Raw genomic sequence first — 27,862 nt, forward strand, 5'->3', positions numbered from 1 at the left:
GATCAAAGGCCCAATTTTGGTTATCAGATTGACTCTTTCTGGTTTTTCAACTTTTGTGCTTCAAATCATATGTCTTTGTGCTTCTACCTTAACTTGAGGGGAGATTCTAAAGAGGCATTCCTGCCTACTTGTAAGAATTGTTGTAATTGAAGGGAATCTTAGGAAACTCTCTTAGACACAGGAAGATGGCAGAGGAGTAGGAGGACTCTAGGCTTGCCTCATCCCACGAATACAACTAGATAACAATCAGCTCACCCTGAATACCCCAGAAATCGACCTGAAGACTGACAGAACAAACTCCACAACAAAAGGGAGAGAAGAGGCCACATCAAAGAAGGTCCTTGATGCAGAAATGTCGTCTAGAAGAGAAACAGATCCTGGCTGCTGCAGAGGGGAGGGAGTCGAGGTTGTGGATAAGGGTGAGAGAGAGGAACGCACAGGGGAACGCACAAAGAGAACATTTCCCCATACCCACTGGCTTGGAAAACAAGAGGGGCTGCATTGCGTGAGTTCTTGCAACCAGTAGTGCTTAAAGTCTGGAGTTTTAAAGGGCATCCGGTTTAGCTGGGTTGCAGCCCTGAGGTACTGCACTGCTCTTGGACAGAGGGCAGGCAAACAACGTGGGAGCATACAGCATGGATACAGTGATCTGAAGAGTGCCTGGGGCACACAGTAGGGAGATTATTTGCTCGTCTCAGAGCACGTCCCTCAGAGGCAAAGTTCAGAGAGACCTGTGTGTAGGAACAAAGCCACTGGCTGCCACCATCTCCTTCTCCTGCCCCTCACCACAAACATAAAGCCACCTGCAGGAAGCAGTGGCTACCTAACTTGCTTACACCAAGCACCACCGCCTTACACTCTGGTGGAACTACCCTTCTCAATCACTCTTGCTTGAGTTCCAGCACAGCAGATCCCTCCCCCAGAAGACCAGGACAAACGCCTGCCCACACCACATCTCCCAACCAGAGAGTTTCCTAGTTAAAACTCGCTACATTCAGGCCAGGGATCAAACACACACCAGACCCGGCAAGGAGAGCCTCAGCAGACGACTGGCCTGAAGGATAGCATAGCCAGAACACAACAGCAGGACACATGCAGCACACACTGGTGACACTCCCTGAAGTGCTAGACCCTAGGCATTACATGACGTCTTTTTCCTACGTCCATTACTTTGGGAGCAGGTGACATAGTTAACTGGCTTCTCTAACACACAGAAGCTGGCAGATACCTAGACAAAGTGAAAACACAGAGGCATTTATCCCAAATGAAAGAACAGGATAGGGCCATGGCCAGAGACCGAAATGGGACAGATGTAAATAACACGCCTAATGGAGAATTTAAAACCATGATCATAAGGATATTCAGTGGACTTGAGAAAAGAATGGAAGACATCAGTGAGACCCTTACCACAGACATAAAAGAGTTCAAGGATCAGAGATGAAGAGTGCAGTAAAATGAACAGCAAGCTGGAAGAAGCAGAGGAACAAATTAATGACCTAGAAGACAAAGTAATGATAAACAATGAAGCTGAAGAAGACAAAGAAGAATTATCCAATGCAAGAATAGACTTAAGGAACTCGGTGACTCCGTCAAATGTAAAAACATTCATATGATAGGAGTCCCAGAAGAAGAAGACAGAGAGAAGGGGACAGATAATTGATTTGAAGACACAATAACTGAAAAATTCCCTAATGTGGAGAAGAAAACAGACATCGAGATCCAGGAGACACAGAGAACTTCCATCAAAATCAACACCCAAGACATGTTGTAATTAAATTTGCAAAATATACTGCTAACAACTTTTTTTTTAGTGTTTTGTTCTTTTGTTTTGTTTTGTTTTGTTTTTGCTTTTGATTTTTCTGTGACAGAATGCCGACACAAGCAGGGGAGGGGCAGAGAAAGAGAGAGAGAGAGAGAGAGAGAGAGAGAGAGAGAGAGAGGATCCCAAGCACTCTGTGCTGTCAGTGCAGAGCCCACTGGGGGCTTGAACCCACGAACTGCGAAGTCACGACTAGAGCTAAGATCAAGTCATGCTTAACCGACTGAGCCACGCAGGCGCCCCACTGCTACAAATCTTAAAAGCAGCAAAACACGTCATTAACTTCCAAGGAGAAACCCACAAGGCTAGCAGGAGATTTTTCAACAGAAACTTTGCAAGGCATAAGGAAAAGGCATGATATATTCAAAGTGCTGGATGAGAAAAATCTGCAGCCAAATATACTCTATCCAGTAAGGCTATCATTCATAATAGAAGGAGAGAGAAAGAATTTCTCAGACAAACAATAATGGAAGGAGTTTGTGACCACTAAATCAGCCTGTAAGAAATATTATCGGGGACTCTGAGTGGAAAGGAGAGATCAGAAGTGACAGTATAAAGGCAGAAAATGTAAAAGCAGTAAGCATGTATATTTCTGTAAAAAAAAAATCAGTCAAGGAATGCCCCAAAACAGGATATACAATAAAATAGTTTATCTAAACCATGGGGAGGAGAAAAAAAAATGAGTTCTAACTTCATTGACCATCAACTTAATACAGACTGCTACACGCAGAGCAGGTGATATACAAATTAATGCTTATCATATACCAAAACCCACTAATAAACATGTAAAGAATAAAGAGAAAGAAATCCAAATATATCATTAAAGCAAATTAGAAAGACATCAAGGCGAGAAACACAATAAAGGATTTGAGAAAATCTCCAGAAACAACCGCAAAACAAGTAGTAAAATGACAATAAATACATACCTGTCAATAATTACTTTGTATATAAATGGAATAAACACTCCAACCAAAAGACCTAGGGTGACAGGATGGATCAAAAAACACGACCCATATGTATGCTGCCTATAAAAGCCTCATTTTAGACATAAAGACACCTGCACATTAAAAGTGAGGGGATGCTTGCACTGTTGGTGGTAATGCAACCTGGTGCAGCCGCTCTGGGAAACAGTGTGGAGGTTCCTCAAAACAATTGAAAATAGAACTACCCTATGACCCCTCAATAGCACTACTGGCGATTTATGCAAAGGATACAGGAGTGCTGATTCATAGGGGCACATGTACTCCAATGTCTATAGCAGTGCTTTCAACAATAGCCAAATTGTGGAAAGAGCCTAAAAGCCCATCAACTGATGAATGGATAAAGAGATGTGGTTTACATATACACTGGAATACTACCTGGCAAGGAGAAAGAGTGAAATCGTGCTATCTGTTGCAATGTGGATGGAACTGGAAGATAATATGCTACATGAAATAAGTCACAGAAAGACAGATATCATATGTTGTCGCTCATATGTGGAATTTGAGAAACTTAACAGAAGACCGTGGGGGAAGGGAAGGGGAAAAATAGTTACAAACAGAGAAGGAGACGGGAAAACCATAGGAGACTCTTGAATGCAGAGAACAAATAGAGGGTTGATGGGGGGGGGGCGGTGGCTGAGAAAGGAAAGTGGGTGGTGGGCATTGAGGAGGGCACTTGTTGGGATGAGCCCTGGGTGTTGTCTATAAGTGATGAACCACAGGAATCTACCCCCAAAACGAAGAGCACACTGTACACGCTGTATGTTAGCCAAGTTGACAATAAATTCTATTTAAAAAAAATGAAAACGAGGGGATGGAGAAAAAATTTATCACGTTAAAAGAAAATGTAGCGATACTTTTGTTAGACAAAAAGAGTCCTTAAAACAAACACTGTGGGGCACCTGGGTGCCTCAGTCATTTGAGCGACCGACTAGGTCTTGGCTCAGGTCATGATCTTATGGCTGGTGGCTTTGAGCCCCATGTTGGGCTCCAGGCTGACAGCATGGAGGCTGCTTGAAATTTTCTCACCCCCTTTCTATGTCCCTCCCCTACTCTGTCTCTCTCAAAATAAATAAACTTAACCAAAAACAAAGACTGTAGCAAGAGCCAAAGAATGCTACTATATCATAATAAAGGGTACAATGCAATAGGAAGATCTAACGATTGCAAATATTTATGCACCCACCACGAGAGCACTCAAGTACATAAAACAATAACCAACATAAAAGAACTAATTGATAATAACACAGTAATAGGGCAATTTAACACCCCATTTACATCAATAGATCTTAATTTAAAAAATCACCAAAAAATACATCTTAACAGAAAATCACCAAAGAAACAGTGGCTTTGAGCCATACAGAGAAAGACAGTTACAATATGTGTTCACTCGTATGTGGGTCCTGAGGAACTTAACAGGAACCCATGGGGGAGGGGAAGGAAAAAAAAAAGAGGTTAGAGTGGGAGAGAGCCAAAGCATAAGACACTCTTAAAAACTGAGAACAAACTGAGGGCTGATGGGGGGTGGGAGGGAGCGGAGGGTGGGTGATGGGTATTGAGGAGGGCACCTGTTGGGATGGGCACTGGGTGTTGTATGGAAACCAATGTGACAATAAATTTCATATATTAAAAAAAAGAAAAAAAAGAAACAATGGCTTTGAATGGCAGAGCGGACCAGATTGGACTTAAGAGATGTTTTCAGAACGTTCCATCCTAAAACAGAATACACGTTGTTTTCAAGTGTACATGGAATATTCTCAAGAATGGATCACAAACAAAAAACAGGCCTTAGTTATTAAAAAACAATACATGCAGGTTAAATAACGTGCTACTACACTGGAATGGGTTAAGCAGGAAATACAAGAAGAAATTTTAAAAAATACATGTATACAAATGGAAATGAGAAAACAATGGTCTGAAACCTTTGAGATGCTGCAAAAGTAGTCCTAAGAGGGAAGTACAAAGCAATATAAGCCTACTTCAAGAAGCAAGAAAAGTTTCAAACAACCTAACTTTACCCCTAAAGGAGCTAGAAAAAGAACAACAAATGAAGCCTGAAGCCAGCAGAAGAAAGCAAGTAATAATGATCAGAGCAGGGGGCCCTTGGGTGGCTTCACTGGTTAAGTGTCTGACTCGATTTTGGCTCAGGTCATGATCTCACAGTAGTGAGATCGAGCCCCGTGTTAGGCTCTGTGCTGGCAGCATGGAACCTGTCTGGGAGTCTCTCTCTCCCTCCCTCTCTCTCTCTCTCTCTCTCTGCCCATCCTCCACTCCTGTGTGGTCTCTCTCAACATAAAATTAAAAAAAGAGATTAAAGCAGAAATGAATGATAGACAAACAAAAAACAGATAAAACTAGAACAGATCAATGAAACCTCGAGCTGGTTCTTTGTAAAAATTAATAAAACTGATAAGGCGTTAGCCAGAGTAATCAACAAGAAAATAGAAAAGACCGAAATAAATAAAACCACAAATGTGAGAGTAGAAATAAGAACCAACACCACAGAGATACAAACATTTATGAGAGAATATTATGAAAAAATGTATGCCAACAAATTGGACAACTTAGAAGTTGGACAACTAGAAGAATAAATTCCTAGAAACGTATAACTTACCAAACTAAAACAAGAAGAAATAGAAAATTTGAAAAAAAAATCAATAACCAGCAAGGAAACTGAATCAGGAATCAAAAAACTCTCAAGAAACACAAGTCTAGGAGCAGATGACTTCAGATGTAAATGTTAACATGTAAAGAAGAGCTAATACCAAAGAAAGAAAGAAAGAAAGAAAGAAAGAAAGAAAGAAAGAAAGAAAGAAAAGACAAGCAAAGAAAAGAAAAGAAAAAAGAAAAGAAAAAGTTTAACCTGTCCTTTTCAAATTGTTCCAGAAAAACATAAAAGGAAGGGAAATTTCCAAATTCATTCTATGCCAGCTTTACCCTGATACCAAAACCAGATAAAGACACCACAAAGAGAATTACAGGCCAGCATCTCTGATGAACATGCAAAATTCTTCAAGAAAATAAGCAAACTGAATCCAACAATACATTACAAAATCATTCACCAGGAGCAGGGGCAGCTGGGTGGCTTCGTCAGGTAAGCAGCCAACTTCAGCTCAGGTTACGATCTCAAGGTCCTTCGGTTTGAGCCCAGTTTCAGGCTCTGTTGACAGCTTGGACCCTGGAGCCTATTTCAGATTCTGTGTTTCCCTCTCTCTCTGTCCCTCCCTTGCTTGTGCTCTTTCTCAAAAATCAATAAACATTAAAAAAAATCGTTCACTATAACCAAATGGGATTTATCCCTGGTGTGCAGGGGTGGTTCAATATTTGCAAATCAATGAATGTGCTACCTCATATTAATTTTCAAAAAAGCATAAAATCATATCATTGCAATAGATGCAGGAAAAGAATTTGACAAACTATAACAAACTATAACATCCATTCATGATGGATGTTTTTTTTAATTTTATTTATTTATTTTTATTTTATTTTTTTCAATATATGAAATTTATTGTCAAAATGGTTTCCATACAACACCCAGTGCTCATCCCAAAAGGTGCCCTCCCCAATACCCATCACCCACCCTCCCCTTCCTCCCACCCCCCATCAACCCTCAGTTTGTTCTCAGTTTTTAAGAGTCTCTCATGTTTGGCTCTCTCCCAGTCTAACGTCTTTTTTTTTTTTTTTTTTTTTCCTTCCGCTCCCCCATGGGTTTCTGTCAAGTTTCTCAGGATCCACATACGAGTGAACACATATGGTATCTGTCTTTCTCTGTATGGCTTATTTCACTTAGCATCACACTCTCCAGTTCCATCCACGTTGCCACAAAGGGCCATATTTCGTTCTTTCTCATGGCCCTGTAGTACTCCATTGTGTATATAAACCACAATTTCTTTATCCATTCATCAGTTGATGGACATTTAGGCTCTTCCCATAATTTGGCTATTGTTGAGAGTGCTGCTATGAACATTGGGGTACAAGTGCCCCTATGCATCAGTACTCCTGTATCCCTTTGGTAAATTCCTAGCAGTGCTATTGCTGGGTCATAGGGTAGGTCTATTTTTAATTTTCTGAGGAACCTCCACACTGTTTTCCAGAGTGGCTGCACCAATTTGCATTCCCACCAACAGTGCAAGAGGCTTCCCGTTTCTCCACATCCTCTCCAGCATCTATAGTCTCCTGATTTGTTCATTTTGGCCACTCTGACTGGCGTGAGGTGATATCTGAGTGTGGTTTTGATTTGTATTTCCCTGATAAGGAGCGACGTTGACCACCTTTTCATGTGCCTGTTGGCCATCCGGATGTCTTCTTGAGAGAAGTGTCTATTCATGTTTTCTGCCCATTTCTTCACTGGGTTATTTGTGTTTCGGGTGTGGAGTTTGGTGAGCTCTTTATAGATTTTGGATACTAGCCCTTTGTCCGATATGTCATTTGCGAATATCTTTTCCCATTCTGCTGGTTGCCTTTTCATTTTGTTGGTTGTTTCCTTTGCTGTGCAGAAGCTTTTTATCTTCATAAGGTCCCAGTAATTCATTTTTGCTTTTAATTCCCTTGCCTTTGGGGATGTGTCGAGTAAGAGATTGCTACGGCTGAGGTCAGAGAGGTCTTTTCCTGCTTTCTCCTCTAGGGTTTGGATGGATTCCTGTCTCACATTCAGGTCCTTTATCCATTTTGAGTTTACTTTTGTGAATGGTGTGAGAAAGTGGTCTAGTTTCAACCTTCTGCGTGTTGCTGTCCAGTTCTCCCAGCACCATTTGTTAAAGAGACTGTCTTTTTTTCCATTGGATGTTCTTTCCTGCTTTGTCAAAGATGAGTTGGCCATACGTTTGTGGGTCTAGTTCTGGGGTTTCTATTCTATTCCATTGGTCTATGTGTCTGTTTTTGTGCCAATACCATGCTGTCTTGATGATGACAGCTTTGTAGTAGAGGCTAAAGTCTGGGATTGTGATGCCTCCTGCTTTGGTCTTCTTCTTCAAAATTCCTTTGGCTATTCGGGGCCTTTTGTGGTTCCATATGAATTTTAGGATTGCTTGTTCTAGTTTCGAGAAGAATGCTGGTGCGATTTTGATTGGGATTGCATTGAATGTGTAGATAGCTTTGGGTAGTATTGACATTTTGTCAATATTTCCTCTTCCAATCCATGAGCAGGAATGTCTTTCCATCTCTTTATATCTTCTTCAATTACCTTCATAAGCTTTCTATAGTTTTCAGCATACAGATCTTTTACATCTTTGGTTAGATTTATCCCTAGGTATTTTATGCCTCTTGGCGCAATGGTGAATGGCATCAGTTTCTTTATTTGTCTTTCTGTTGCTTCATTGTTAGTGTATAAGAATGCAACTGATTTCTGTACATTGATTTTGTATCCTGCAACTTTGCTAAATTCATGTATCAGTTCTAGCAGACTTTTGGTGGAGTCTATCGGATTTTCCATGTATAGTATCATGTCATCTGCAAAAAGTGAAAGCTTGACTTCATCTTTGCCAGTTTTGATGCCTTTGATTTCCTTTTGTTGTCCGATTGCTGATGCTAGAACTTCCAACACTATGTCAAACAACAGCGGTGAGAGTGGGCATCCCTGTCGTGTTCCTGATCTCAGGGAAAAAGCTCTCAGTTTTTCCCCATTGAGGATGATGTTAGCTGTGGGCTTGTCATAAATGGCTTTTATGATCTTTAAGTATGTTCCTGCTATCCCGACTTTCTCAAGGGTTTTTATTAAGAAAGGGTGCTGAATTTTGTCAAAGGCCTTTTCTGCATCGATTGGCAAGATCATATGGTCATGATGGATGTTTTGAAGAGCAGCACACCTCAACAAAGTAGGCTTAGAGGAACCATACCTCGACAGAATAAAGGCCATATATGGAAAATGAACAGCTAATATGATCCTAACTGGGGAAAAACTGAGAGAAAAACTTCTTAGATCTTGCTTCTAGTTATCTGCTTCTTCTCATTAGCACTGTTGGTTGTTAATAAATTAATCTTAACATTTATTACATCCTACTTTAATGGAGACCAACTTCTCCTATACAAGTTTATGTGTCATCTCTTTTTTTTTTTCACCCACTGTTCCATTTATCATTTTTGGTTCTTTCTTAACGAACTCCCCAAAGGTTAGATTTCTTTTGTTCACAAATGTGTTAGGAAAAGCGTGGCCAGGACAGCTAGTGTCTGCCCCGCTCAGCTTCAGGTGGGGCAACTGAAAGGTTTGGGGCTGGATCCATTTGAAGACTTGTTCACTAACGTCTGGTTGTTGATGCTGGCTGTTGCCTGGGACTTCAGTTCAGGAGGCAGCAGAAACACTTAAACTGACACACCTAGACCCTCTTTGTGGCCTAGACTTCCTCACTAGATGGGGAGCTCGATTCCAAGTAAGCAGCCTGAGATACAGAGCAAGGCAGAATCTGTATCGCCTTTTGTCACCTAGGCTTGGAATACACACAGCATCATAGTCACATATTCTGTTCATTAGGAGCAAGCCACTAAGGTTGTTCCATGGTCTTTTTTTTTTATGGAATTAATATTTGAAACCTATGGACACCCTTAAAAAGCAGTATAATTTACCCACTGGCCACAAATGTTTGTATTCCTCCCACCTGAAAAATACTTTCACTCCCCTCCCCCTCCAATACCTCCTGCAAGTCTCAGTTATCATGGCATCAGGTTCAGGGCTTGAGTCCAAGATCTTACCATCTTAATCAGGTGCAGTGGGGATAAGCTGCCTGGGTTATGGTATCTAAAGTATAGCCCCTTGAGTGCAAGTGTTCTCAATATGAGGACTTGAGAACGAAAGAGACAGTTATTTACCACTCACAAATGCAACATTCTAGTCAACTGCTGAAGACTCTCCCATTCAGAAAAAGAAGATGGGAAGCACCCTAGTCCATAAGAGTTTTGAAATATAGCCTGATGCATGCTGTCAGTTCTTAAGATAGGATTTAGTCCTAACCACGGGAATACTTTCTCCATGTCTCTTCCCTTTCTTTACTCTTTGAGTTCTTGGTTCCTTCCTTTTCATAAGGAATGACCTGTATTTGCAGCTGTTTTTTCATCCTGCTTCCTCCCTGTGGGACTTCTAAGACCCAAAGGCCTCTTTTCCTTTTGCAAGATTTGGTCTCTTGTAGTCCAAGCTAGCAAATAGTATGTTTGCTACTATAAATCTCTTACCTTTTTTAGTTTTCTATAAATAGTACTGGATTTCATGCCGTGTTGTAGCAAAGCGACCCTCCCAAGTCCTTTTGAGATCAGCTTTTCGCTTCAGGTTTCCTGTGAAGCTCTTATATGACAATGCCTTTAAAATTCGTCTACTCTTGGGGCTCCTGGCTGGCTCAGTTGGTAGAGCATGTGACACTTGATCTCTGGGTGCTGAGTTTAAGCCCCATGTCGGGTGTGGAACCTACTTTAAAAAAAAATCTTATAGTCTTAAGATCCCTAAAGAAATTGGAGGCATACCTTAAATCTTTCTGTTTTCCTGGTAGCACCCTGGATTTTCTCGTAACCCAAAAGCCATTTCTTCATGTTGGCATTATTTGCCAGTTCCACATGTAGAGAGGCTGTAAATGAGAAACAGATACTTGAACCCAGTAAGTCCTGGTTCCTTTCAGTTGCATAGTCTTTCTTTAGTTTCTCTTTCCTATCCGTTTTACTTTCAGGTATTTTGTAGCATGACTTCCCTTTCCTCCAGTGTCATTTTCTTCACTTGCTTAGAAACCCTTGCTGTCAGCCTCTTCACAGGCCATCAGGCTTCCACTAAGAGTCTTGTGGAGGCCCTGTTTGGGTCTCATTCTTATGCTTTTCTACATCTTTCCAGGTTCCACCTACCTCCCGGTTCAAAGGAAGCTTAGTTTTAGGTTTTTTTCAATAGCAGCACACCGGTTTTAGTATCACTATCTGTGGTAGTAATTTACTGCTGCATAAGAAGCCACCTCAAAACCTAGTAGTTCAAAACAGCATTTATCTTGTTCACCAATCTTTTAGTTTAGGCAAAGCAGCATAGGGCAACTCATTTCTTCTTCATTTGGCATCAGCTGGCATAACTGGAAGCTGGAGACTAGAATCATCTAAAGGCTTGTTCACGCACGTGTTTGGCTGTTGAGGCTGGCCTTTGGCTAGGACGTTGGCTAGTCTCAGCTGGAGTATCTACATGAAGACTCACTAGGTAGCCTGGGATTCCTCACAACGTGGTGGCTGGGTTCTAAGGGTGAGCTTCCCTAGACAAAGAAAGTCAGATGGAAGCTGTATCACATTTTCCAAGCTGGCCTTAAAAATCACAGCAGTTCTGCATATTCTGTTCACTAGAAACCAGTTACTGAAGCTAGCATATATTTAAGGGGAGGGATTTTCACAGAAGTATCAACAAATTTATAAAACGACCACATCCACTCACCTTGTCTTACCAGTCATATGTAATGGATGGAAGACCTTTCCAACTCAGCATCACTGAAACTCCAGCCAGTTTTGTTGTTGTGGTTGTTGTTGTTGTTGTTGTTGTTGTGTAGCATGATCTCTTATTTTCTAGAGTGTAACAAAGGATTACAAGATAACAGTATTGAAATAAGTTTTTATTTTGCCTCAAAAAAATATGTGGATTATCCAATTAAAGTTTTACACTGGGAGATGTGATTTCTTAACCTGGAGAATCATTTCTCCTGGGAATGCAGTTCAAATTAGCATTAAAACATTTGCAGCTCAGAAAAAGGCCGTGGCATTAGAATCATTACCTATAGATTCACGAATTAGAGTCTTATTTTCAGAGTCTTATCTTGGGACGTATTTTTGGACGCGCGCAAACATAAGTCAATATGATATTGCTAAAACTTCTTTAAAAATGATGGAGTGTGAAGATGGGGGAAGGGCTAAGAGACTTTCTCCTAAGAGGGGACTTATTTTATGAAAGAAAGATATGAAAGAATGATAGAAAAATAAAAGTATAGAATCAAGTGCAAATGTTGTGTAGTAAAGACAATGATTTCAGTAACACCTGATGGCTTTAAGTTTGCTCTTGATTTTCTGAGTTGTTTAAGGTTCCACATTCTAAGACAGGTAACATTTTATTGCAAATGAGTTTATTTAAAATTTTGAGTGCCTGGCTGGCTCAGTTACTCTTGATCTTGAGATTGTGAGTTCAAGCCTCACGCTGGGCTTAGAGATTACTTAAAATCTGAAAAAAATTTTTGATCGTAGTTTTGAGTTAGACTCTTTTCACTCCACTTCCAAACTATAGTGTTTTATTCATGCAGGCTGATGTCCTTACAACAGAACTGGAAACTACATCTTCAAAATGTCTACACCTGGATGCAAAAAATCAAATTCTTCAACAAGAGTTATTATCAATGAAAGCTTTCGAAGAAGAACGTGAAAAACTAGAGAGCAATAACAAGAAGTTACAACGAGAAGTAGTAAACTTGAAACAATTTATGGAAATGAATATGGTAGAACGCAGTCAAGTGGAACAGTATAAACGGGAGATTGAAGAAAGAGCACGACTGGACACAGTACAAAAATTACACGAAGTCAACCTGTTTTTACAGGTTAATTGATTGATCTGTAATGTGCTTTCGTTCATTTCAATGCAAATTACATTTTGGATAGATGTATTGTATGGGTTTCCTCTACTTGCTTTATGGAAATCTGTAGATTTCTGGAGGCATTTGTTCCTCCCTTTAAAGATTTCAGTTTTCATCATTGTTCTTACTAAATCGAGAGGATAAGAAAAAATGATGATTTAAACAACTAGTCTCACTATGAAGAGGAAAAGAAAAATTATGATTTAAAAATTGCACTCTACTTGGATTATTCTTAAGTTTATTGTTGACTTTTAAAATTTTGTCATTGATTCTATTATTTGAATTATCAGATTGCGTGAATACTAATACAGGAATGATTGAACTTTAATGTTATAAATCATATTTAATGCAGTTGACATTGATGATAAATATTTTACACTTGGGCCTTTTTTTTTCCTTTAAAATTACTCTCTGAATCATTGACTCAGAACTAAAGGAAACAGGTATAATTAATTATTCAGATTATAGCTATTTAAAAACTATCCTGTTAATTTGCTTTAGGCACAAGCAGCAGCTCAAGAAAACTTGGACCAGTTAAGAGAAAATGCTCATGCTTCAACGAGAAGTCAAATGGAACTTAGAATTAAAGATCTGGAATCTCAGGTCTCTACAGTGAAGACATCTCAAGATTCTACTAAAACAGAGTTGGAAACCTACAGGCAACTCTACCTAGAAGAATTAAAAGTTAGAAAGTCCTTGAGAAGTGAACTGAACAGGTAAGCCAAAACAGAATCATAGACAAGAAATTTAGCTTATTCATTTGCCTCTAAAGCATAATTTCTGTGGAGCCAAGATCATGAGATGAGTAGGAAGTGAAAGCCAACTAGATCGTGTAATTTTGGGAAATGATGTTTCTAAGTGAACTTACCTTTGAAATGTTAGTCCAGGACAGTTTGCATCCCTCCTCTTCTTTTTGGTTTTACAGGACCTCTTCTCCCACCCCACCGCCCCCGCCCCCCATCCCCCCCCGCCCTATATATTTTCCATTGATCGGATCTGCTAATCTTTAAGTGCATTGTTTGAAGCTTTCTCATTTAGAAGCATATTATTATAAAATTGCTTGTCAGAAGTACCCTAAATAGAAATGTCGATGAGTTCATTTTTGGAAGATGACATCTTTAACCTAAAAGGTCAAGTACTATTACTACTCATCCTGGCAGCTTGGTACATTTATTCTCTTGATTGTGAACTTTGGTATTATTACTAGAGTGGGCCTTGAGACAAACTGTCCTTTATGGTTTTTCTACTTTACATAATGGCATACGTGTGAAATACAGAAAGACTCACACAGGGCTGAAGGGGAGTAGAGTTCCCAAAGTGGCTAAAAAGAGCACCGTGGTGGGAGGGAGGTATGTGGAAGACTGAAGACAGAAAGGGCAGATTCTGCCTCCAGTGCCTTGGTAACTGTTATAAGCTAATTGCCTCTGTAGCTGTTTGAATTCTTTCTGATCACACGTCTGCCATCTACTATCTCCCCTAGAGATTGTTGGTCTCAGTGATTCCTCGGTGTCAAATGCTCAGTTTCTTTGAGATACTAAGTGAAATGTACAAGAGTGGTGAAAGCAAACGCTTGAAAATGTCTTTGAGGGATGGTTTATTTTTATATCTGTAAACAGGTTTACTACATATAAGTGTGTATATATACTGGCATCCTGAAGGATGTTGTCAGTACAGCCATTCCGGAAGACAGCAAGTATTATTCGTTAAGCCATGTACATCACTGATAGCCACTTCTCTCCCTTCCCTAACTTGAATTGTTAGTTAGGGATCCCCCTGGAAACATAAGTATTTCTTTAGAACAATTTTAAAAGTATAATTTTAGATAGTAGGTGTGCTCTGTCACATGTTCAGTGTTAAAACACTGTTCAATGGCAAATGCTATTGACTATTATGGAAACTTAAAAAGATGTAAGTCACTTAGGAATGATTTAGGGAAAAAGAAAATGTATTTGTGTTTTTTAATCTTCACAGGACTAATGAGAGACTGTCAGAGAGTAATACAAAACTTCTTGCGGAGAGACAGCAGCATCAAACTTCACTCAGGACTCTTACTATGAGCCTAGGCCTGGAAACACCTTATTGTGGACATTTTGGAAATAATTCAGTGCTCAATGGAAACCTTACTCCAAGAAGAAACTTAGTGATTCCTACCTTAAACCCACGGCTGTCGTATGCCTACTGGGAGACTTCCTTGTGGAAGGTTAGTTATATTATCTGTTTTACTTTGGGTTTCAGATATCTGATATAATTGTTGCTTTTAATTTGGTGAAATTCTGAGTTGTTTAAGTATCTAATACATACGAAGTAAAAGTCATAATTATATATGCTAAGAAAGAACTGAGGTAAATTTTATATATATATAAATTTTACATATGTGTGTATATATATATATATATATATATATATATATATATACATATATTAGTCCCTTGATATCTCATTTCCAAGAGATACTAATTTTTATTTTATTTTAGCGAGAGAATGAGTGAGTGCATGCAGGGGAGGGGCAAAAGGAGAGGGAGAAAGAGAATCCCAAGCAGGTTTCATGCTCAGCACTGAGCCGAATGTGGGGCTCAGTCTCAAAACCATGAGATCATGACCTGAATCAAAATCAAGATTTGGACACTGAAAACAACTGAGCCACCCAGGTGCGCCACAAGAGACACCTAGTATTAACTGTATTCAATAAATATAACTAAACTGACCCATGTTAAATTTCTTGAAAAGCTTTCATTTAAATTTGATTTTAGAAAGTAAATGTTATTGCCTGTTGACCACAGGTACACTTAGATGCTTGGACTTATTTTCAGTTGGCAGTGGTTCATAAACATTTGAAGGTTTTGCTATCATCCAGTTTTTGCACCACTGTATGTCAGTGAATGATCGTCCTCCAAACACTTAACGACATATGAATGTTTACTATTTAAAAGAATCCAAGGGGTGCCTGGGTGGCTCAGTCATTTCAGCGTCTAACTCTTGATCTCAGCTCAGGTTTTGATCTCAGGGTCATGAGTTCAAGTCCTGCATTGGGCTCTACGCTAAGCATAGAGGCTACTTTAAACAAAAAAAAAAGAACCCATGGTAAGTCCTTTTTCATGAATTAAATCAACTTGTAACACTAAAAAGGTTAATTTCTCTTTTAAGTTACATTTTTGCTATTTTCTTACATGAGAATACATCTTTAATTGCTCTCTTACTTATGGCACTCTTTTTTCTTTTTCCTTTTTTTTTTTTTTTTTTGACTAATAGCACCTCTGTTTCAATTTTTATAAAATATCTTGCTGAGGGATTGTAGAGCATTTTATAAATAGCTAAATCAAGCAAATATTTGAATTTTTAAAATGAAGCTTTTATTTCTTCAAATGAGTTCTTTGCCCATTTCTCTTTTTCTTTTTCTGGAACCCCTTGAATGCAAGTATTATTACACTGGATGTTGTCCCACAGGTCCCTTAACCTAGTCTCATTTTTAAAGTTCTTTTTTCTTTTTGTTTTTCAGCTTGGATGATTTCTACTACCCTGTCTTGCAAATTGTTGATCTGTTCTTCTGCATCTTCTTATCTGCTGTTGATTCCCCCTAGTGTATTTGTCATTTCTGTTATTGTATCCTTCAGCTCTGATTGGTTCTTTTTTATATTTTCTATCTCTTTGTAGATGTTATCACTGGATCCATTCACTCTCCTCCCAAGTTCACTGAGCATCTTTATGACCTTTACCTTGAACTCATCACTTCTCTCTGTTTTTTTTTTCTTAGTTTTTTTTCTTAGTTTTGTTAGTTTTTTTTTTCTTAGGTTTTGTCATGTTCTTTCATTTGGAAGGTATTCCTCTGTGTCCTCAGTTTGTCTGACTTTCTATGTTTGTTTCTAAAATGGTTTCTTTCAACTTTTTCTCTCTTTTGAGTGGGCGTTGCTTTTGAACAATGTACATTAGTTATGAAGTCAAGGAAGAAGAGAATGTTTCTGTAAGTGTTGTCTAGTCATTTTTCTTGGTGGAGCTGTGACAGGTGACACTGGGTAGGCGACAACACTGCTCTTCTCTTTCTAAATTCAGAACACAGGAGACAGGGAGATGGAGAGAAACTTAGTAGCTTTATTACTAATACACCCTAACGAATTGGAGGATATGATTTAGGTTATGTTAGCCACACTGGGCTTCCTCCCAAATTGGGCACTTCCCCACACAGTTGTCAATTGAGGAAACAAATGCTTGACACCCACCCTGGGGGCAGGGTGCTTACCACAGAGCTGAGAGCAGACCCAAATTCATGTTACTGTGGGCAGGCACATCTTTTCAAAGAGGAGACTCAGAAACACATAAGCACTGCTTAGCTCCTTCTCCCAAGTTCACCCATTAGGTAAGTCTCCCTTCCTGTCGGGAGGGAGAGAGAGAGAAGTCCAAATGTGAGAAGTGAAGGTTCACCTATGATTTCTGACTGGATTTCAATTATAAATAAAGTGAATTGTGTCTTTTGTACATACCAACTAATGATGAGAGGTTAGACAGAAGCATGCTAGATGGGAAAGAGAAATCTGTTGGGTTTTAAATTTTGCTGTAAATAACCACACCATGGGTTCACTCATTTGTTGATTGATTTTGATAAACCAAATTTCTTTGGAAGAAATAAATCATTCTTTCAGGAAGAATTTCCTCAGTTTCAGCTTGCTTGCTTCACCTGAAGATTTTCTCTCTCAAGTTCTCTGTCCTGTGGTTTAAAACAGTTGTGCTTACAAATTGACTGCTACTAAAAGGAGTTAACATAATTTCTGTTCCTCTATTTTTATTCACGACTTTAAAATTTGTAATTTAGAGAGCAACTATCGTGTGCCTCATACCTAAACATTATTGAGCCACATGACAAAGTTTTATGTATTCATTTTCTCTGAGCTATACTTAAAATATACATATTTTTCCTGACTATGAGGAAGTAACTGGCATAGAACTCTAGCCTTGGTAAGACCAGAAGTGGATTCCTGGTCTGCATCTACTTGGTTTCATGACCTCAGGCAAAGAACACTCTGAGCCCTTTTTGTCTATTACGCAAAATTCGGGATTTTGACTAAATTAGTGACTTTTATACCTTCAACATAATTTTTTTTTCAAAGAATAGAACGTAATTTTTTTTTGCATTAAACTGTATTGTGCAAAACAGAGATAAGTAGAGCTGTCTAACTAAAGGAGAGATGGAGACTATGGCTGTGACTTCCTTGTCCCTCAATCCTGCGGTGGGTGTCCCCAACCGAACCTTAGATTTCTAGGGGCCATATTTGAATGCTGACAGTAATGAGAAAATCCTTCTAAGTAAAAATTCTTTAAAAGTGTTCTTTGAATTAAAATTTGCTGATATATAGTTTTTTCTGTGTATAATTTTCTCACCCTCTTATATTTCTGATAAATGGAAAGGTATACATAAAAGTACACGTGTCCTCATTCATGGACTTGAAAGCTATTTTCACCATCGAAACACAGTTTTTACCTAGAAATAAACATACAGGTCACAGAGGTAAATATTTAGGAAAAGAGCTTTTGGGGAAAAGATGCAACATTACCTTGGTAGTTCCTTAAGTCATGTCATGTAAAAAACGTGGTTTATATTTTATATCGATATTATTAATAGTAATATAAAATTGTTTGAATAAAGCCTTCCCCCATCATCTGGTATTGAGTTATTAATTTTATAAGTCTGGTATAGTAATGTCCCATTCATTTTATAAGGCCTGAATATAATGCTATTGTCAAAAAAGTGTTATGGTTCCTCAAAAACTTAAAAATAGATATTCATTAATTCCACTACTGCGTATTTACCCAAAGAAAATGAAAACACTAATTTGAAAAGTTGTGTGCATCCCTATGTTTATTGAAACATTGTTTGCAATAACCAAAATATGGAAGCAACCTAAGTGTCCATCGATAGATGAATGGATAAAGAAGATGTGTAATATGTATACAATGAAATATACCTCAGCTACCAAAAAGAATGAGATCTTGCCATTTGTGACAACATTGATAGACCTAGAGGGTATTATGCGAGGTGAAATAAATCGGAGAAAGACAAATAAATACCATCTGATTTCACTTACATGTGGAATATAAAAAAACCAAACAAGTCAACAAACAGAATCCTAAGTACAGAGGACACATTGGTGGTTGGTAGAGGGGAGGTGGGTAGAGAGTAAGGACAGAATAGGTGAAGAGGAGGAAGAGGTACAAATTCCAGTTATAAAATAGGTAAGTCACAGGAATGAAGAATACAGCATATGAAGTATCGTCAATAATATTGTATTAATGTTGTATGGTGACAGAGGGTAACTACACGTACGGTAGTGAGCATAGCATAGTGTCTACAATTGTCCAATCTGAATTTGTATACTGAAATGAGTGTAACATTGCCAACTATACTTCAATTAAAAAAGGTATTAGGGAAAACAGTCTCTGAAAATATTGGGAAACATGTCAGCCAAAACATTTGTCCTCACACCTACATTTGTAAAGACATTGGAATCCTTATCACCAGTGTTGATTATGTTCAGTACGCTCTTTTGGAGCCCGTTTGGGGCATTCAGGGAGAGGCTACCTTGTATAAGAAAGATCTAAATAAGAACATTCTAGATAGGAACAGTTGTAATATACAGTTGACCCTTGACCAACATGGTTTCGAACTGTGCGGGTCTACTTTACTTACACATGGATTATTTTTGGATACTGTATAGTACTGTAAGTGTATTTCCTCTTCCTTCTGTTTTTCTCAATGTCATTTTTTTTGCCCTGGCTTATTCTACTGTACAAAACATGTACGAATCGACTGTTTATGTTACCGGTAAGGCTTCCGGTCAACAGTAGGCGATTAGTAATTAAGTTTTGGGGGGATGAAAAAATTATATGCAGGTTTTTGACTGCACCGCAACCCTGGTGTTATTCAAGGGTCACCTGTAGTTGGAAATATTCGTACACATTTCATAAGTCAGTAGATAGCCATAACTTTAATAAGTCAAGTGTTTCCAAACTTGGTCCTAATTTGGACAAAGGAAACAAAGTTACAATTGAAAATTGTATATTGTTTTCCTTATCTCTAATTGAGAAAGTTATAAATCAGAAGCTAAATTTGAAAACTGTTGTAACCCTCTATTTTTCCTTTCTTCAAAGAGATTTTCTGAAATCTTTGTGTGCATATGAAAAGAAATAAGTGTTTTAGTCATAACACAGATAGCAAAATATTACCACTCAATTTTTTGCCAGTAGAATTTTCCACATGACAGCATGACCGTCCCACTTTCTTCATTTTATATGTATTTAAGAGTCAGTCCTGAAAAATTAACAGCAAAAGCATTCCTTCAAATTTTGTTTTTCTAAAAGTGAAAGAATGGAAAGCCCATTTTAAGGAACAATTCATTCAGGTAAAAAACTGATTAAACTTTCATAAAGGGCAGGTTTTCTAATCATTTCCAAGTAGTAATGCAGTATACAATATGATTCTTGTTTAAACTTTTTTGTACCAGTAAGATCAAACATCACCTTTCAGAGATTATACACATTCAATAGATCAATATTAATTGTGCTTTTTATCAGATTCACTTAAATAGCATTATACATATATATATATACACATATATATATAATATACACATATATACGTATATACACACACACATATATACGTGTGTGTGTGTGTCTGTATGTATGTATGTATCTGTTCTCCATTACCTAAAACTAACATAAAATAGGTAGGAATTTATTTTATTCATGTGATTGTCTTTCTATGGAAGTAATCCCTAGCTTTGGTTTAATCTCTACAAGTATTGTTTCAAGACCACATGTCGTAAGCTATATATAATTCCTACAATGCCTTTTGTTTACCTTACACATTCTAAATAATATTTGACTTATCTCAGATGCAGCGGGAGTTGGAGAAAGGAGTAACCAGAGCACTAGAAGAAGGTATGTTGCCAAAAATGTATGAAGTTAGATATCATTGATTTCTGAAATAAACTATAAATAGTAAATGGCATCCCTTTCCATTGTTTGGATAATGGATACTGCATTCACATTTTTTTTTGTACATATCTAATAAAAAATGTAGAAGCATGAGCATAATGAAGAACACACTTCTTCCTCATTTAGTCCTCCTGTTCCATAGCTCTTTTAAAATCTCCCAAAAGTCTAGGGGCACCCAGGTGGCTCAGTCGGTTGGGCGACTGATTTCAGCTCAGGTGGGTGCAGACCCTACAGAGGGCTCTGTGCTGAAAGCTCGGAGCCTGGAGCCTGCTTCAGATTCTGGGTCTCCCTCTCTCTGTGCCCCTGCCCGCTTGTGGTTTGTCTCTCTCTCAAAACTAAATAAACGTTAAAGAAGTTTTTTCAATCTCCCTAAGTCTATATATCTGTTATTATTTCTGGCGATAATCTTCCTTCACTGGTGCCATCCCTATGGAGCTGTCAACCTGCACAAGTCTCAGAAAAGGTGTGCTTTATCAAATTGTTGTTTCCGCTAGTGATAGAAGACCCAAAAAGCCAAAGTCGTCTTAGTAATGCTTGGTTAAGTAAGTAGAGGCCATAGAGCTGTCACTTGACAGGTAACGGGTTTCAATCTTCACTCATTGACTTTGTCATTGCTTTTGCCCTTGGGTGAAACTTCAAATTCCTTAGCATGGAATGAAAACACCCAAATCAGTTTGCTTCTTGCCAGATTATTCAGCCTTGTCTCACTATTTGCCCTACTCTGCTGCTTTGCTCTAGCACCTTGTCAAACTAAACTACTCATAATTGCACGTGTTCTTCCTCACATCTAGCTCTTTCTATATGCTTCTTCCCTCTACCTAGCATACTATTTTCTTGTCCTTCAGGTGTCAGCTTACATATCACCTTCACCAAAAAGCAGACAATATTGATGCAAAACTGGGATGTCCCTTCTGTATGTTCCAGTAGTGCTGTGTTTTATACCTGTCACTTACATGTGTATATCAAGGAAGGTTCTGTTCAGAAATGTTTGGAAATGCCTGTTTGATTTTTCAGTTTATCGTTTATGATTGTTCAGGGTGGACTGTGTCCTCATCTTGTAATTTCACCTTGTAATGAAAAAACCAGAAACTCTGATATTTATCCACAATAGCAATTCATTCAGTGTGCAACCCTGAGCAAAATATATTTAATACTAATCTCGGGTTTCATAATGCAGTTGTACATAGTTACTTTTCAATTTTCTTGACACCTTTTCATAAAGGCCCCAACTTTCTTTTTTTTCTTTTTCTTTTCTTATCTTTTCTTTCTTTTTTTTTTTAATTTTTTTTTAACGTTTATTTATTTTTGAGACAGAGAGAGACAGAGCATGAACGGGGGAGGGTCAGAGAGAGGGAGACACAGAATCTGAAACAGGCTCCAGGTTCTGAGCTGTCAGCACAGAGCCTGACGCGGGGCTCGAACTCACGGACTGCGAGATCATGACCTGAGCCGAAGTCGGCCGCTTAACCGACTGAGCCACCCAGACGCCCCATCTTTCTTTTTTTTTTTAAGGACTTGTAGTGAAAAGTATTTGAGACAGAAGATAATTCTTTCTTTTCCTTTTCAGTTGCTCCCGAATTTGAACGAGGATCCTGTAGAACTCCTTTAGTATCTACTGATGATTCAATTCTAAATCAAGATCCAGTATGGAAAGCGTCACGAGAATATGTACAAATTTTGAGCAAAAAATATATGATTTGAAAAATAAATAGAAAAAATTTACTGGGTGCTTACAAAACATTTTCATTGTTTCCCCATTGAACACACTATATGGAAAAATCTTGATTAAAGGAAAATGTTTTTGTGTCATATGTGTGTAATGAAAATCTGTATAATATTTTAAACTATGTTTCTTGGCATCTCATTAACTTTTAAGCACATTTTGTACGTGGAAACCAGCACTAGAGGGTTTGACATACATCAGACTGTTCCATTCCCTGCTGTTTGAACAGCACCCAGACAACCAAGTTGTCATTAATACTTCAGTAGTGTCCATGGATGACTTTTTTGTATTTTCCAATTTTTACCACTATATGTGGGCCTAAAGATTTAGATGTTAGTTTGATGTATTCCTGCTATGGCTATTGCCAATGTTTGTACATATTAGAATTTTTTATACAGCCATAAAACCTATTTATAATTTTAATTGTAAACACTGATTCATAGCTCTTTCCACATGGAGAAATGAGATTTGCCTAAGGCTTTTCACCTTTTCTATTTATTTATTTAGTTATTTTTGATTTGCTTTTTGGAAACAAAGTTAGAGGAAAGAAAAAATAGAGAAACAACAACAACAAAAAGAACCCCCCCCCACCCCCGCTCCAGAGCCATTTGCAAGTAAATTACTAATGGGATGCCTGATTCCTATAGCATTTAAATCCTACAAGTCAGTACATTCCACGTAACTACCATACAACCTTCACAATCAGAACATTAACTCTAATACACTTGTCCCTTGAACAATGGGGTTAAGGGCTCCGAGCCCTGCCCCCCACAGTCAAAAAGCCATGAACTTTTGACCCCCAAAGACTTAACCACTGCTACTACCAATGATCTTTTGTATATATGTATCATACTATATTCTTAAAATAAAGTAAGCTACAGAAAAAAATACCGTGAAGAAAATTATAAAATACATTTCCAGTACTGAAAAAAAATCTGTGTGTAGTCAGTGCACCCATTAAAACTCTTTTGTTCAAGGTTCAGTATAATTCTATCATTTATTCCTCATAATTCTTTAAAGTTTGCTCACTTATCTGTAGTATACGTAATACCAAGGAAGGTCCTGTTCAGAGCCATGTATTGAATTCAGTTGTGTGTCTTAGTCTCTTTCACTCTAGAACAGTTCCTTTGTCTTTCCTTGACTTTCATGACTTTTAACCTTTTTGACGAGTAAATTCCAGTAATGTGGAATGTCTTTCAATGTGGATTTTTCTTAGGTTTCCTTACGGTAAAATTCAGATCATACATTTTTAGCAAGAGTATCACTACAACCTACTCTTTTCCTTGCATCCTATCATGAGACCTACAATTCTGATTTGTCCCAACACTGGGATATTAATGTTGGCCACCGGAGGTAGTATCTGCCAGGTTTCTCCCCGGGAATGTCAACTTTCCACTTTCCAATTATTTAGTATTTTGTGGGGAAGTACTTTGAGACACGTACATATCTCCTTTCTCAGACACCCTGTGGCAGGCCACCTCTTCTGCAGACGGTTTGCCCCCCTGCAGGTTCTGAAACCCCACGCTGGACTATTCTTCCCCTGTGCAGATGCCTCCTCACCCTGTCCAGTCTGTGATACTTCATTATTCTATATCATTCACTTTTCAGGGATGCTCTCACTTGAGCTCCAACACTGTGCAGGGTGACTGTCCCACAGGTAATGCCTTCCCCATTCTGTCTAAGCTCCAGCACCTCACTCTGGACCCCCACAACTCCATGCCTCTGTTTCTAGGACTGGGAACTAAACTGTTGGGGATGACAAAGAAGAAAGGAAGGAAGGGCTCCACAGGTCTTCTTTAATCAACTTAGCAAGCTCTCCAAAGCCGTTTCTCATTGGAATTGCATTGAATCTGCCAATAGTTTGTCAGGAAAGACATTTCTTATACTGATTTTCCCAAACAACTAGTCTTTTGATTGTCTAAGCTTATTCCCCACAATATATTGTTTCTCACTCGAGTGTCTTATCTGCAGATTGCTTTGGATTTGGGGCATGCAGCGACATATCATCTATAAATAGTGGCATTTTCATTTCTTTCCAATTCCTAGAGCTTTCATTTTTTTTCTCTCCTACTACAAGAATGACGTGGAGTAAATGTGAGGATAGTGAGTGTTCATGTCTTCTTGAAACTGCAACACGTAAAAGTAGTTTTCTAGAGCTATGTAGATAGTGGGGGTTTTTAAAGTGTATATCTTTTATCAGTCTCTTAGTTTGTTCTTGCCGTTTACAACAGAGCACCATCAACACAGTGTCTTACAGCCACACACATGTATCTCACATTTGTATGGGTCAGAAGCTGAGCAATGGCTTAGCTGGGTCCTTTGTTCAGGTTCTCACAAGGCTGTACCCAAGGTGTCCGCTAGACTGCGCTTCCCCATTTGGGTGCTTCGATGGGGAAGAATCTGCTTCCAAGCCCATTGCGTTTGTTTTTAAGAGAATCTCCTGGTGACTGTATGACTGGACTCATTTCCACAGCTCTTTGCTAGTTGTTGGCTAGTTGGAGGCTTAGGTCCAAAGCATTCCCAGACACTTGTCTTACTGCTTTTGGGCTTCTCTAACAAAATACCATCGGCTTATGAAAAAAAGTTTTATTTTTCACAGTTCTGGAGGCTGGGGAGTCCAAAATGAATGCACTGGCAGATTCAGTGTCCAGCGACAGCCTGCTTCCTGGTTCATGGACGCTGGTCTTCCTGCTTGGCGCAGGGCCACGGTAGCTCTCACAGCCCTCTTTTATAAGGGCACTAATCCCATTCATGAGGGCTCCACCTTCATGACTTAATCACTTCCCAAATCTCCCACTTCTTTTTTTTTTTTAATTTTTTTTTCAACGTTTATTTATTTTTGGGACAGAAAGAGACAGAGCATGAACGGGCGAGGGGCAGAGAGTGAGGGAGACACAGAATCGGAAACAGGCTCCAGGCTCTGAGCCACCAGCCCGGAGCCTGATGCGGGGCTCGAACTCACGGACCGCAAGATCGTGACCTGGCTGAAGTCGGACGCTTAACCGACTGCGCCACCCAGGCGCCCCCCAAATCTCCCACTTCTAAATACTATCACGTTGAACATGAAGACTTAACACATGAGTTTCGGCGAGTGGGTACACAAATATTCAGCCTAGAGCAAGGCCGTTCCTCGTTTGTGGCCACGTAGACTTCCTCCATATGGCCGCTTAGTTTAGGAGGCCAGCAAAGAGAATGTCACTTCAGAGAAGGCTCAGTCCTCCTTGAAGGATGTTCACGTGATCAGATCAGGTTTGCCTAGCATAATCCTCCTTTTGGTTGACTCTGAATTAACTGAAATAATTAGGTCTGCAACATTCCTTTATCTTTGTCATATTATCATAGCTAGAGTCAAGTCATAGATCTTAAGAGAAAAGAATTATAAACAAAAGGTGACAACACTAAAGGGCAGATATTACGGAGTCACTTAGGGTCTTTCTGCTACAAGTATATTGAGGAAGTTCCCTTATAATACTAGTTTTCTAAGTTTTGTCATGAATGAATATTGAATGCTAACAGATGTTTATTTCACATCTATTGAGATAGGTTTTTTTAACTGTATATTTTTGAGAGAGACCAAGCAAACCAGCAGGGGAGAGGCAGAGAGAGAGGGAGACAGGATCTGAAGCAAGCTCTGCGCTGACCGTAGCAAGCCCAATGCGAGCCCCACGTGGGGCTGAAACTCACACACTGTGAGATCATGACCTGAGCCTAAGTTGGATGCTTAACCGACTGAGCTACCCAGGCACCCTGAGATGTGTTTTTAAAATATTTGTGAATGGAGGAGGGGCCAAGATGGCGGAACAGCATGGAAGTTTTGTGTGTGTCTCGCATCCATGAAATACAGCCAGGCCAACACGAAACCATCCTGCACACCTAGAACACTGATTGGAGGACTAACACAACAATCTGCACAACCTGAGCCACAGAATTCAGCAGGAATTTACCCCAAAGGAAAGAGCATGAAGAAACGACAGCCAGGGATTTAACCCACACAGATAGAAGCAAGATGTCTGACCCAGAATTTAGAATCATGATAATAAGAATATTAGCTGGGGTCCAGAATAGATTAGAACCCCTTTCTGCAGAGATAAAAGGAGTAAAAAATAGCCAGAATGAAATTAAAAATACTATAACTGAGCTGCAATCACGGATGGATGCAGTGGTGGCAAGGATGGACAAGGCAGAACAGAGATTCCGTGATATAGAGGACAAAATTATAGGGAATAACGAAGCAGAAAAAAAAAAAAGAGGGAGATTAAGGCAAAAGAGCACGATTTAAGCATTAGAGAAACCATTGACTCATTAAAAAGGAACAACATCAGAATCATAGGGGTCCCAGAAGCGGAAGAGAGAGAAATAGGGGTATTAGGGTAATGTGAGCAAATCATAACGGAAAACATGTACGAAAGCTGGGGAAAGACACAGACGTCAAACTCCAAGAAGCACAGAGGACCCCCATGAGATTCAACAAAAACCGACCATCAACAAGGCATATCATAGTCAAATTCACAAAATACTCAGGCAAGGAGGGAATCATGAAAGCAGCAAGGGGAAAAAAAAAAGCCACAAAATACGTAGGAATAAATCTAACCAAAGGGGTGGAAAATGTATGTACTGAAAACTATAGAAAGCTTATGAAAGAAATGGAAGAAGACACAAAACAATGGAAAAAGAGTCCATGCTCCTGGATAGGAAGAACAAATATTGTTGAAAGGTCAATACTACCCAAAGCAATCTACATGTTCAATGCAATCCCTATCAAAGTAACACCAGCATTCTTCACAGAGCTAGAACCTATACTCCTAAAATGTGTATGGAACCCGAAAAGGACCCAAAGAGCCAACGCAATCTTGAAAAAGAAAACCAAAGCAGGAGGCATCACAATCCCAGACTTCAAGCTATACTACAAAGCTGTAATCATCAAGACAGTATGGTACTGGCACTAGAACAGACACTCAGATCAATGGAACAGAATACAGAACCCAGACATGGACCCACAAACCTATGGCCAACTAATCTTTCACACATCAGGAAAGAATATCCAATGGTGTAAAGACAGTCTCTCCAGCAAGCAGTGCTGGGAAAACTGGACAGCGACATGCAGAAGAATGAACCTGGACCACGTTCTTACACCATACACAAAAATAAACTCAAAATGGATGGAAGATCTCAATGCAAGACAGGCAGCCATCAAAATCCTCGAGTTGAAAGCAGGCAAAAACCTCTTTGATCTTGGCCGCAGCAACGTCTTATTCAACATGTCTCCGGAGGCAAGGGAAACAAAAGCAAAAATGAACTACTGGGACCTCATCAGACTAAAAGGCTTCTGCACAGCGAAGGAAACAATCAGCAAAACGAAAAGGCAACTGACAGAAGGGGAGAAGGTATTTGCAAATGACATATCAGATAAAGGGTTACTATCCAAAATCTACAAAGAACGTCTCACACTCAACACCCAAACAACAAATAATCCAGTGAAGAAATGGGCAAAAGCCATGAGTAGACACTTCTCCAAAGAAGACATCCAGATGGCCAACCGACACATGAAAAAATGCTCCACATCACTCATCATCAGGGAAATACAAATCAAAACCACACTGAGCTACCACCTTACGCCTGTCAGAGTGGCTCACATTAACAACTCAGGCAACAACAGATGTTGGCGAGGATGTGGAGAAGGAGGATCTCTTTTGCATTGTTGGTGGCAATGCAAGCTGGTGCAGCCACTCTGGAAAACAGTATGGAGTTTCCTCCAAACACGAAAAATGGAACTACCCAACGACCGAGCAATTGC

At 39.1% G+C, this 27,862-nt stretch overlaps 1 protein-coding gene and 1 long non-coding RNA gene across 2 annotated transcripts in view; one reads left to right on the forward strand and one right to left on the reverse strand.

Moving 5' to 3' along the window:
• Positions 1-22,154, forward strand: part of LOC123383613 (ankyrin repeat domain-containing protein 26-like) — a 37,922-nt gene extending 15,768 nt beyond the window's left edge. The window contains exons 6-10 of the mRNA XM_045051580.1: positions 12,033-12,323; positions 12,861-13,075; positions 14,331-14,559; positions 20,243-20,288; positions 21,913-22,154. Of these exons, the coding sequence (XP_044907515.1) occupies positions 12,033-12,323; positions 12,861-13,075; positions 14,331-14,559; positions 20,243-20,288; positions 21,913-22,046 (915 nt within the window). The 3' untranslated portion in view covers positions 22,047-22,154. The remainder of the gene's footprint in view (positions 1-12,032; positions 12,324-12,860; positions 13,076-14,330; positions 14,560-20,242; positions 20,289-21,912) is intronic.
• Positions 15,687-18,219, reverse strand: LOC123383615. Its single transcript, XR_006593523.1, has 4 exons — positions 17,730-18,219; positions 16,835-17,058; positions 16,594-16,724; positions 15,687-16,396 (listed from the first exon to the last, which is right to left on the reverse strand). It is a non-coding gene; the product is annotated as an uncharacterized LOC123383615 (long non-coding RNA).
• Positions 22,155-27,862: the final 5,708 nt, after the last annotated feature.

The sequence above is a fragment of the Felis catus genome (genome assembly GCF_018350175.1).
Source record: "Felis catus isolate Fca126 chromosome D3 unlocalized genomic scaffold, F.catus_Fca126_mat1.0 chrD3_random_Un_scaffold_47, whole genome shotgun sequence".
In the NCBI taxonomy this organism is placed as follows: Eukaryota; Metazoa; Chordata; class Mammalia; order Carnivora; family Felidae; genus Felis; species Felis catus.